This window comes from Chrysochloris asiatica, unplaced genomic scaffold, assembly GCF_000296735.1.
Source record: "Chrysochloris asiatica unplaced genomic scaffold, ChrAsi1.0 scaffold00085, whole genome shotgun sequence".
Lineage (NCBI taxonomy): Eukaryota > Metazoa > Chordata > Mammalia > Afrosoricida > Chrysochloridae > Chrysochloris > Chrysochloris asiatica.
This window is the reverse complement of record NW_006408603.1, coordinates 11,228,052-11,241,519: the sequence shown is the minus strand read 5'-3', so window position 1 is coordinate 11,241,519 and position 13,468 is coordinate 11,228,052. Positions and strand designations below refer to the sequence as shown.

The 13,468-nt window shown below is 40.0% G+C and overlaps 1 protein-coding gene across 1 annotated transcript in view; it reads right to left on the bottom strand.

Moving 5' to 3' along the window:
* VAV3 (vav 3 guanine nucleotide exchange factor) overlaps window positions 1-13,468 on the bottom strand; it is a 515,438-nt gene that overhangs the window by 292,336 nt on the left and 209,634 nt on the right. Inside the window, exon 3 of the mRNA XM_006865984.1 lies at window positions 3,101-3,159. Coding sequence (XP_006866046.1) covers window positions 3,101-3,159 — 59 coding nt within the window. The remainder of the gene's footprint in view (window positions 1-3,100; window positions 3,160-13,468) is intronic.

Genomic DNA, 13,468 nt, shown 5'->3' with positions numbered 1-13,468 from the left:
TTGCCATCAAGTCAATTCTGACTAATAATGACCCTATATAGAGTCTGTAGATTTTTACTGTACATTTTTTACGGGAGCAGACAGCCTCATCTTTCTCCCACAGAGCAGCTGGTAGGTTTGAACTGATGCTACTTTACACTTCTTTGTTTGTCTCATGCTACTATACACTTCTAATGTAACACCAACAAAATGTCTGAAATTTATGACTAACAAAAATCACAGTAATTGTGATAGTACCCAGAGTTTTACTCTTTCTTTACATGTCATTTCATGCGATGTTGCAAAATAAGAGTCCACCAAGATAATCAGTAAATAATTGTTAAACAATTGCATTGAAAAGCAGAGTTTCATATTAGCTTAAGAATTAATTTAATACTTAAGACTTTTGAGGAATCTATATCTTCCAAATAAATCAGTAAGCTAGAAATGCCAATGTTTCCAATGCAAAAAAATTTTTAGGTACACATAATCATGCTTATTACAAGTCCTGGTGGTACTGTGAGTTAGACATTAGGCTGCTAACCACAAGATCAGCAGCTCAAACCCACCAGCAGCTCTGTGGGAGAAAGATGAGGCTGTCTCCTCCAGTAAAAATTTAGTTTGGGAAGTAAGAAATTTAGAAGATAAAGATAGAGGGAAAAGGCTAAAACAAATCTTTTTATATACAAAATTAGAAAAATATACGTACATAAAAACTGAGTCATAATCAGTTTATATTACATCATCAATTACATTTATATTAATTCTAAATCAGTTTATATTACATCATCAAATTGATTGACATGGAAAGAAATGTAATGAAGACTAGGCTACAAAATACTGAACATTTGTCCACTCTGTAGACTGCTCCTATAGACAGCTGCAATGTTCATGGCCCACTCTGAGAAAGGGTCTGTAGGATATCCTCCCAGTAGCCACTGTGCTTTTCACCCAGTGGCTGCAGAGCCTAGCCAGTGCTGATTAGTCTTCTAAGGAGTGTTGGATCTTATTTCTTAGGATTTGAATGTGAGCTAGACAGAGAGTAATGGGAGCAACAGAGGCAAAGTCCAAGGGTCACAGAGTCCCATATCAACTGGAGATGACAATATGTAACTCTGAGAAAACAAGGGAAAAACACAATTTCTTCCATTTCCATGAGGTTATGCTGTGTGTGGCTCTAGTAGCATAGTGGTTACGAATCAGACTGCAAACCTTAAGGTCAGCACTTTGAAACTATCAGCTGTGCCACAGGAGAAAGATGAGGCTTTCTACTCCTGTAAAGATTTACAGCCTCGGAAACCCTGTACAAGGTCGCTATGAGTTGGAACCGACTCCACAATACTTAACAACAACAACAACAATGCTGTGTGGCTACTGATATTTTCTTTATTTCCTAATGCTACTTATAGTTCCTCTTTACTGGTGAATTTAACTTGAGTATGTACTAACATGAGCATGTATATACTATCTAAAACAGAAACAGCCCCAAAAAACATCTACATTATCATGCTTCCTGGCTGTATACTATTTCATTATGTAGTTGTTGTTAAGTAATGTCAAATCAGTTCCTACTCATAGCGACTCTGTATAGGGTTTCTGAGGCATTATATCTTCAAGGGAGCCTCATCTGTCTCCTGAAGAGTGGCTGGCTGGCTCAAACCATGGATCTAGTGGTTTGCAGTCCAATGCTTATCGTTTGGAGACACCATGTTCCCTCCAATATATAGAGATGACATCATTTGCTTAACCAACTTACTTCCAAGTTTTATTTTTTATTACCTAACTTCCAAGACACATTCCTGTGGCCATCACATTTTACATATGTTTCTAATCTTAAATAGCCTCCTAAAAGCTATGCGTTTCTGTTATACCTTCTCATGGTAATAAAGCATGCTACAGGAAACAAATGGATTATAAAATCTTTCAAAATACTTACTTAAACACATGTCTTTATGACTCATAAGTATAGAAATGTTGGCAAAAGGTAAAGAAGGAACAATATCAGTGATAGTGACTAGTGAACTGAGAACAATATTTAAGCAATGCGTAGGTTCCAAATCTATGACTGGATTAGAAATGGTTCAGTCATAGCTGATGGAAACAAGGGCAGTATAGACGTGGCACAATGACCATATCTCTTATGCATCAAATTTTGACCCATGTAAGAAACAGGCAGTGGTACCCTGCTCAAAGATGGCAGCCTGCCAACACACATTCAAAGTGGTGCAGTCGTGAGCAGGTACCACTGCCTGTTTCCCATTTGGGTCAAAATCCAAAGCACAAGAGATTTTGTTGCTATCTAATGGGTAGACTGCCCTTCTTTCTTTCTGCCATGACTGAGCCATTTTGAACTGGATTGAAGCGCTGGAGCTAATCACAAGGTCGGCAGTTCGAACCCAATAGCTGTTCCTCGGAAACCCTGTATAGGGTTGTTATTATAAGTCAGTACTGGCTCGAAGGCAATTAATAACAACCATTGCTCTATGAATGTATATATCTATGTATGAGGGAGCTTCAAATAATTTGTGGGAAAATACCATATTTTAGTTCTATTTTTCCATGAATTTTTTTAAGGCCCCTCATATGTAAATCTATGAATGAATTCATACCTGTTCAATAACTTTCTAGTATGTGGTGGTGGTGGGGGGGGGTTATGTGCTGTGGAGTCAGTTCCGACTCATAGCGACCCTGTACAGGGTTCCCGAGGTTGTAAATCTTTATGGGAGCAGAGAGCCTCATCTTTCTCCCGTGGAACAGCTGGTAGTTTCGAACTGCTGACCTTGAGGTTCGCAGCCCGATTCGTAACCACTATGCTACCAGAGCTCCTTTTCTAGTATGTAATGGCAGCTAGATACTAGACAATGTGCATGAGAGAGAGAGGGTCTCAGTACTCCTGTTGTTGTTGTTAAGTGCTGTCGAGACAATTCTGACTCACAGGGACCCTGTATAGGGTTTTCGAGGAGCAACTGGTAAGTTTGAACCACCAACTTTGTGGTTAACAGTCCAGTGCTGAACCTACAGTGCCACACCAGGAGTCCAACAATACTTATGGTATTTTGCAAACAGTAAATCATTATATTTAATTGAGTGGGTCAAATGACCCACCAAGAAACAAGCTTACCTGATTCCTGTAGCCAATGCTATCGGTGTTCGAGAAAGTCGTGAGAGTGTTTCTATAACCTGAGAAAAGAGGAAAGTGTTAATTGGATTTGCACCCCCACAAAATACTAGTTTCCCCATCTAATACTAACAATGGCAGCAGAAAGGGAAATATGCAGATGCCAGAGATGTAATAGAAGGAAACTTGATTGGGAAGTACACATAACAGGTTTTTGCCCCTTTTTAAATTTTATGATTTAAGCCGATTACTTACCCCATGTGGGCTGCAGTTTCCTCATCAGTAAAACAAAGTTCAGATTGGGTGATCCCAAGCTCTCCTGCCCTCTACAGAATTTGAAAGATCTCATAAAGTTGCACTATCCAACATAGTAGTCACCAGCCATGACACTATTTAAATTTAAATTAATGGAAACTGAATAAAACTGAAAATTCAGCCCCTTAGCTTCACTAGCCATATTTCAAGTGCTCAGTGGCCACAAGCAGCTTTGTTGTGGTGGTTGCTGTTAGGTACATGGAGTCATTACTTAACCAACTCATACAACCTTATGCACAACAGAATGAAATACTGCCTGGTCCTGCACGAACCTCACATTTGTAGCTAAGTTTGAGCCCATTACTGGCTGCCACTGTGCCAATCCATGCAGCTAGTGGTTACTGGAGTGGATAGCACAGACATCAAACATTCCCATCATTGTGGAATGATGGGCAGTATTGGAGTCCTGAGGGGCATTAAAGTCCTGGAGTGCTGCTCGCTTTAGGATAAGCACTAGGCCACAAGGTCAGTTTGAACCACAAGGCTGGTGGTTCAAAGTCAGCAGTCGCTGCTCAGAAACCATATACAAAACCACTATGAGTCAGAACCCACTAGAGGGCACTTAACAACAATTGCTGTATAACAGTGTGAGCGCTTAAGCTAGATCACAAATGTTCAAACCTTGGTTTTAGCACCATTAACCATTTTGTTGTTGGTGTTGTTAAGTGTCATGGATTCGGTTCTGACTCATAGCAACCCCATAAAGCATTTCTGAGGAGTGGCTGGTGAATTTGAACCATCAACCCTGAGGTTCAAACCGACCTTGCAGTCCAGTGTACTAACCCAGAGCACCACACCAAGACTCCATTAGCCATGTAACCTTGGGTAAATTACTAAACTTCTCAGGGCTTCTCTTCTTCCTCTGCTTGTAACAACAGTCCCTACCTTCACTGAACTGCTGTAAGGATTAAATAAGTTAATACCAGTGAAACACTTAAGTGGTAGCTATTCTTTGTTATAATTACCAACTTTAAGATAATTGCCTACTCTAATTCTGCATTTTTCAGGAAAGCTATGCCTCAATTAGCCTTGATTATCTGTTTCAAATTTCTTTATGAAGTTCTTCAGTGTCTGAACCTAAATGTGTCAGACTATCGTTTGAACATCAGCGCCTACCCATTTTACCCTGCCTTCAAACGTTTATACTTAAGATCAGCTACTCAAAGACTTAGTCCTCACTAAACTTTGATGTGGAGTCCTGGTGTAGTGCTGCGGGATAAAGCACTGGACTGCAAGGTCGCTTTGAACAAGTTCGGCGGTTCAAACTCACCAACTGCTCATTAGAAATCCTATACAGGGTCGTTAGGAGTTGGAACCAACTCAACAGCACACAACAACAACAACTGGAGGCAGTGACATAAAACACATTTTTCTCACAGAGCCTATTTCTGTAATAGATCTAGCTTCTTGTAACTTTCAAAATGAAAGGAAACAAAACTTAAGAGTTTCTACTGCAAGGCCTATTGAGACTAAGAGAAAAAAAGGGGGCGGGGGCAAAATTCTCCTACTGACTGGAAATAATCTTTCAGTGCCTCAGTTCAATGACAAAAACCTAATATCAAGCCTCTGTGGAAGGCTAGTAAAGGAATAACCATGATAAATGCTAACTGCAAGGTCAGTGGTTCAAACCCACCATGAGAAAGAAGAGCTGTCTACTTCTATAAAGATGTACAGAAAGCCTGCACAGGGTCACTGTGAGTCAGCATCGATGCAATGGCAGTGGGATACATCTCTCTTACTACTTCAAGAAGTAGTGCACTGTTACAGTTAGAAACTGATGGCTCTGGAGTAACAACACTTGGAGCCTCAAGTTTCTAACTAAGCTTACCTTTATAAGTCTCTGCAAAGTAGGAATAATAGTTAGTGACCTGCTTCATGAAATTATTCTAAGCGTTATCCACTGCCATTGAGTTGATTTTGATGAATAGTGATCCTATCAGGATCGCAGAAAGAGTCAATCTGTCCCATAGGATTTTCAAAGATGTATATCTTTCCAGACGCAGACTGCCACATCTTTTTCCTGCCTTTTAGTAAGCAGCTGGGTGTCTAACCAAGGCACGACCAAGGCTCCGTTTTAAAGACTTAAATGAGATTGTTGTTGTTAAGTGCCATCGATGCTTATCTCAATAATAATCGTGACCTTTCATTATTATGTAAAATAAAGTTGTTACTAATATACAGAAATAAACTTCAGCTGCCAGTCTTCATGCAATTTCCTCCTGGTTTGACTATGTTGAACACTTGATATCAATGCAAGACACACCCACCCAGATAAAACTTGACATCGATTAATTCACCAGAGTTAAGTGATTGTAAAGTTTAACTGTGTCTTCTTAACTCAGTGAGTCTGAAATTTCGCAAGATTATGAATGAACAAATATTAGCAAATTTAACAAAATTAACTTTTCAAAATAAAAACAGCCACTTATTGAAATTCCAAAATCACGGCTTACTGAATGAAAAGTTCAAGTTTTGGATGGATCTGGAATAAACTGTGGAATTGCATTTAGACTCATGAATCAGCTATATTGTAATGAATTTTATCCGGGCATAGCTTGTGATTCTGTTATACTTGGATTCTTTATTTTATCATTGCTATTTTATTATATACTTCAAAGCATGCATTGTATTCTATGTGAATATTTTCAATAATAATTATGATACACCTTCAAAATATGAATATATTTTCTGTTCCTTGTTCTACAAATCACCAGAATTATTATTCACACCCTCCCTCCAAAGCTACACTAGAGTCTGACTTTCATATAAATGTCCACCAGAGGGAGCCATATGATAGTATATTACTTTGGTTCTTAAGTTGAATGCATTTGTGAAGTGCATACAAACATTCCTGGAAGCCAATGAGCTGACATCAACTGCTATTATTTATTTTACAAGGGTTATTTATAACAATTCAGCAATATAAAGCCAATATAAATACACAAATTCCAAGGATGAAAGGGCGGATGAATCCCATATCATTGTGTTTTTAAGTGTTGTCGAGTTGGTTCCGACTCATGGCGACTCAGTATAGGGTTTCCGAAGAGTGGTTGATGAGTTTGAACCACTGACCTTGCAGTTAAAACGAGTTTTTCTTCCAGTACTTATCCTACAGCACCACACTGGGACTCCCAAGGACCACCTCTGATTGGGGAGTCATCTAAGGACTATCACTCCATTTTGTGTCTATTTTACCGTGCCATGGAGTCTGCAGGTCAACTGTGAGTTTGGCCAAAGGAAAGAGACTGTTTAGTCAATGTAGTGTTTTCAGAACAATGCTTATTCTATAAAGGCTGAATGTATCCAGATTTGGAATAGACAAATTAATGTCAGATTTCTGAGTCCTCTGATTATAGATTCTAATCTGACATTAGAAACATTCATTCAGAAACACTGACAAGAGAAACCATTTCCAGAGACATTAAGGAGACGATTGCCCCTGTAATCAAAGAGAAAGTCTACATGAATGGTTACCTAAAAATAATATGAAGTTATAGGCATAAATTCCCAGGAAGGGGAGAGGGAGAAATAGAACGCTTGTAAAGACACAGGCCCGTGAGCAACTCTACTAAATCTCTGTAATCAAACTCTTTTCTTTACCTACTTCAGAGAGTAAAAAGAATGGAACATTTTAATTTGTAAAATAAAAAAAAATAAAAAAAAAAGGAAATGAAAAATAATTCTGGATTGTGAAATCCATGTAGGAGACCTGAGTTCGGTTTCTATGCATTGCAAGGGGGCTTCAAAAACTTTGGGGGGGAAATGGAATGAAAAGATACTGGATTTTTCCATGAATTTTTTGTATTGCTGTTGTTAAGTGCTGTCGAGTTGGTTCTGACTCACAGCAACCCTGTATAGGGTTTCCAAGGAGCGTAAAAGCTGCCTCTCCCCTCAACTTCTGTCCTAAGAGGACAAGGTGTGAACCTTGCAGAATTTTTCTTTCCTCTTTACCATCATTATTTTAAGCCACGGGTTCATATTACACAGCGTTTTCTACAACATGCTCTTCTCATTTAATAATGTATCTCAGAGACTGTGTCAGTACAATGCACTTAAAAAAAGAAAGAAAAACAACAGACTGTTTCCATCAAGTCAGTTTTGACTTGCAGATTTAACTTTACTCATCTTAATGACTATATAACATTCTGGCATATGATATAATGATTTGGTCATTTTCCTACCAATGAACCCTCCCAATATTTTACTACTAGAATAATGCTGTGGTTAACCTCTTTGCCAAATATTTTTTCAATTGTATATGAGTATTTTTACAAGAAAGATTTGTAGGCATGGCCATTGACCTTCAAAAAGTCTGCATGAACCTTGGAACAATAAGGCTCTGTGATACAGGGATTGAGACACAGTCTAAATGGGTAAAAGAGGGGAAATAATGTTAAGATGCTTGACTGTTGTATGAATATTGGTTTCCCTTGCCTACTATTGTAAAACAGACACTTGAATGGGATAGAAAGAATATTGGGAAACATGATTACAGAAAGCTTGTAAGCATATCTTCAACCATTGGAATACCTAAAAAGGGTTCTAAAACTTGTCCATGAAATAGGTTTCAAGCAGAGCCTTTGTAATGTACAGGAATTTAGATGGAATCCTGAGCCCCATCCAGAACCTTCTGAGGTGGGACATTCCCACTTGAAAGGACAAGCAGACCAGCCTGGAGCAGCTAGAGGTACAGAAGATACTTCTTGAAAGAAAGACCAGCAGGAAAAAACAAAAACAAAAATGGCAGTCTGACTGGTTACCACAAAAACATGCAAATTGTTCACATGGGAGCCATCAGGGCAAGCAATCAATTCCCTTCAGGACAAAACCCCCTCCAAGACTGAAACTAGAAGGGAACACATGAGTAGGCATGTGGGCTTGCTGCCAACCATGATGGTCTACTGGTGAGTGCAAGAGAGGGAAAGGCAGCAATTATGATATGGGCTGTGTTCAAACACATTCCATAGACTCTGGTGGACCTGGAGATGAGAGAGAGAGAAGAGGAAGGGCTGGTTGGTCCAAAGTATGGTGAGACCTGGGGACTCCTGAGCTCATGGACAAGGATATAGTCACAAAGGGCTAGAGCGAAGCATCCAGCTCATATGTGAGGGGAGACACACAAGAATGCCCAAACTTGCAGATAGTACCCATTTGACCTAGCTTCAATGGCTTGATGATCAAAACTTGACTGAGGAAGATAAAGAAATCTGATAAAGGAAAAAAGTGTAAACTGCTACAATTTGATGAACTTGACCTATACTTATGGATGTAGTAGCTCTAAATATCAACTGAGTGGGAAGGAGTCTTCACATCAAGTATCAATCCTATCATCTCTGAACACAGGGTTGATAGGGACGGGCTACTCAGACATTGGCTACCTAAAATGGCGGGGAGGGTTCTATAAAGGCATGAAGTGGCTGGCTTACAAATTTTCAAAAGGGAATTTACTTTCAGAATGTGCAGGGGAATGTAGAATCCCCACTTAATGGTTTTCATCTTGTCTAGATGGGTCTGGTGAAAGGAAATGGGGATAAGAATCTTATGATTCAATAGTAACTGTTACCATGACTAATTGCGACTGTCACAACTGTAAAGACAAGTTTTGTAACATAAAGGGGGAAGTAGTTAACCTTGCATTTCAGGAACAGAGGACCCTAGGACCATCAAGGGAAAAGAGCATGAGCAGAATGTGGGACCCTATCCAGAGAAGTAGTGACACCAGAGATGGAAGCAGAGATGATGACATGGAAAGATAGAGCAGCTGAGGACTCTAGACTCATTAAAAAAGAAGGGTTGTGTGCTGGTGGCCAGGAAGCAGGCTTATGGAATGTGCCCTTGGGTGGTTTAACTGGTTATATATTCCTGAGTGTTTTTGTGTACATCAAAAACAAAAAAACAGAGAGAATAGAAGCAAATACTGTTGAATGAATGATGATGCACGGAGGGAACTGTAATTATTGCAGTGAAACAAAACATGATAGGATGAGTGCAAAACCGATGTGCTCCATGTAAACTATCACTCAATTCACAATAAAATCTTAAAAAAAAAATCAAAGAGAAAGCCTACATGAATGTATCCACCTCTGAAGGATGTGTAAGACCCTAATATGTCAAGCTAATGATATGCTTATTTACCTGTTTCTTCTGACAGTGGAAAATGCCTTGAAGGCAAGAAATCCTACTGTTTCTTCACTGTTACATTTCTTTCACATCCTTCACAGACAGGCTCACATCAACCACTTAACACAAAAAGCTCCTGTTGGTCAAACAAATGAATGAGTAATACTTACCTTGCAAAACTGTTGTGTGTAGTAGGGATAATATGTATAGAGATATGTCAAGGGCTTAGGCTGGCACAACTGGGGAATACATAAATAATTGAAAAAGGAACCCATTATGAAAATTAAATATTAAGTATGAGAAAGAGTTGCCTGTCTTCTCAAACCTGGAGCCAACACACATGCCAGCATCCACCATCAAAGTTTTCTATCTCTAATCAAGGTCTTTTGTTTTGTCGGAACTCTTACCCATCAGTACTTTATTTTTACCATTCCATTGCTCAGTTTACAAACCATGAAATAAAACCGCTTCCAAAATCAGACTGCCAACGTTATACATCGACAAAATCATCCGTTCATAATTATTCTCATGAAGAGACTTTCTGGCAAACCCCCCACTCTTTGCTTACCTAGCACATTGCTTACCAAAGCAAGGCACCCAGGCAGAAACAGTATGTTATGCATGGCTCCTTCTAAGTCAAGAATAGGAAGTCACAGTCACAGGACCAACTGAAAGGAACCATGGGGACCCAGCTCTGCTGAGTAGCTGCTAAATTAATGATGAATTTTGCTTCTTCACTTACTCCCCAAACCCAGTCTATTTTAAGATTCTTGGAAATAGACTATAGTATGGCTCACATCATTGTTAAGCACCGTGGGGTTGATTCTGATTCATAGCAATCCTGTGTAGGGTTTACGAGGAGCAGCTGGTGGGTTTGAGCCAATGACGTGGCTAGCAGTCCAGTGGCTTGTCTTCCAGCACCGGTACCTGGTGCTATCAGTCAATTATGACTCTCAGTGACTCCATACCACAGAACAGAACTGACCCAGATGATTTCCAAAGCTGTAAACGTATAAGACTAGGTCACCAGATCCTTCCTTCTCCCAAATAGCAAGCCATGTAGTTTTAAACCACCAGTCATTCAGTTAGCAGCTAAGCACTTACTCACTGCATTGCCAGGGCTCATATCAGACTTAAATACAGAGTAAGCACAGGTTTTGGCAATGTGGCTCAGTGGAGAAAGTCAGGGAGCCGGGATTCAACAACAGCACAGGGCAATTGGCCCTTACAGGTCAGAGCTGCAGACTGTGCCATAAGTGTAAGGCAAGTGCAGTGGGTGGGTCCAAGAAAAGGTCCACAGCATTGCAGTACCACAGCACAGGGTGACCATGCAGCAGGAGGAGGCTTAGGGACAGAATAGTGCATTGTAGTTCCTGCAGGCTCAGGCCTGGAGAAAAACCCAAGCTCCAGAGGGAGCTAACTGGGAATGTGGGCCTGGAATTGCCGGGCTAAGACATTCTGACAAAGTCAGGACTAGGACAGCTGCAGTTCACAGACTGCCAGAGTCCAAGTAAGAACCAACCACTAGGTACCAGATTCACTGACCACAGGCAATGAAGCCTAATTCTAAACTCTACCAGATGGTGAGTCTCAGGCTAACAATGTATTTTGTTTTGACTCTTCTAGGAAATCAACAGAACTCACTGTCTTAATAGTCTTTGCGATTCTAATTTCACACACTAAATCATCCTGTTTAACAACAACAAGATACACTGCAGCTTTGTGACACTTCTAGCAACACATTTTAGAGGCTTCCTAAAACACCTGGTTGTTGCAGTAAATACTGTAGGATGCTTTTGAAAAATATCCCTTGAATCTCATCTACTCGTATGGGAAAAAAAAGGAAGCCATTCTGCTCGACAACATGGACAAAACATGACGTACATGTCCAGTACACACACGCATTTCTATATCCCATTGCAAGTAACTCAGTGATATCCTGATGTCCCCTCATGGGTTTCTTAAATTCCAGCCAAATCTCTTGCTTTATCAATAAGAAAACCAAGGTCCGGGAAAATGAACTTGTTTATTCAAGGTCAAAAGACCAATAAGACCTGAATTGGTGCCAGAATCCAGCTTCCTTCTCATGTGTCCAAGTTATTGTTTTTTCCACTCCATCACTTTGTGAATTGTATGCTTTTATTCAGTAAGCATCTGCTGAACTTAATATATAAATATATAGTAGCTGTACCTCATATACTCCATTTGCTGACAACACCAAAATGAAGATTATACAGGTCCTGATCCCCAAATGGGCAAGACCATATAATGACATATGAACAACAATGTCCATCCACAGCCCAGAGGAGAGCGTGAATGCAGTTCTGCCACCTGAGTCTGTAGGTTGTAATGAGGGAGCTCTGAAGACTTCTGAAGAGGTAATCCTGAACTGTGTCTTGAAAGGCAACTGGGAATTGTGCAAACTTTTCTTTGTGTGACAGATTGACGGGGGTCTGATGCTAGTAAACACAGAATTTCTAGGAAAGAATTACCAATCTATGGCCCAAAACTGTCCACCATCAAAAGGTACTCCAAAGAGCAAGGTGGAATCTCCACTGAGTGGTATCCATTCTGCCTAGTCAGAGCTGATAAAAGGAGATGCAGATAGGTCCCTTGCGATACAATAGTAAATAATTGTTATCAGGACTGACTGTAAGGGCTGGAAATGTAAAAGTGGGTGTTTTGGGGCAAAGGGAGGGGAGTGATTAACCTTACAGTCTAGGAACAGAGGTCCCTGGGACCATCGAAGGAGAAGAGCAGAAAACGGAACCCTACCCAGAGAAGCAGTGATGCCAGGGATAGAGGCAGAGATGATGATGTGGGGAGATGGAGTAGCTGGAGACTTTGAACCTGGAGAGAGAGAGGGGCGGTATGCAGACAACTAGGGGGCAGGCTTGCAGGGTATGCCCTTTGGTTGATCAGTGATGCATGGAAGGGATTTTAACCATGGCAAAGAAACGATATATGATGGGATCAATGGGAAGCTGATGTCCTCCCATGTAAACTACCACATAATTCACAATAAAACATTAAAAAAAACAAAACAACAACAACAAAAAAAAACGGTACTCCAAAGAGAAGACTTTCATATAAAAAGCAGATATCTTTGGATCTTGGTCTCTAAGAAGTGTTTTTGTAGTTGTCATTTCCCATACGCTTTATTTTCATTGTTGTTGTTTTTAATGTGGGTAACACTGAATATTTTCAAGTTCTGAGAGAAATGAGGTTACTAAGTAAAAGTTTTTCCTAAACCAAGCAGAACTGTCCTTGTCTCAAGGTCTCACCAAACAATGTATGTCACTGAGCAAATCTTCTACCAAAGATGTCTTTAAAGTGTTGTAAAGCAAATATGTCATTTTGATGACAAAAGTGTGCTGATCAAAGTCATAGTCTTTTCAAGCGTCTCATGTGAAGGCTGGACAATGGAAAAGGAATTGACACTTTCAAACTGTGGTGTTAGTGAAGAATATTAGATACCAAAGACTTCCAGATGAACTGATAAATCAGTCTTAGAAGAAAACCAATCAGAATGTTCCTTATAGTGAGGATAGCCAGACTTCAGCTCACTTACTTTGGGAGCATCATCAGAAAAACCCAAGCACGAGAAAAACACATGTTTGGTTTTTGTTGTTGTTATTAAATGCTGTCTAGTTGATTCTGACCCATAGTGACCCTGTATAGGGTTTCTGAGGAACAGCTGGTGAGCTTGAACTACAACCTTGTAGGTCAAATGGCTTTGCAGTCTGGAGCATTAAACCACACCAGGACTCCCATGTTTGGTAAAGTCGGTGAAAACAAAAACATCCTCAACGAGATGATTTGCCACAGCAATGGACTCAAACCTAGCAGCAAACATGAAGATGGGATAGGACAAGGCAACATTTCATTCTGTTAGACATAAGGTCACCAAGAGTCAGAACCACTGATTGCAACTCA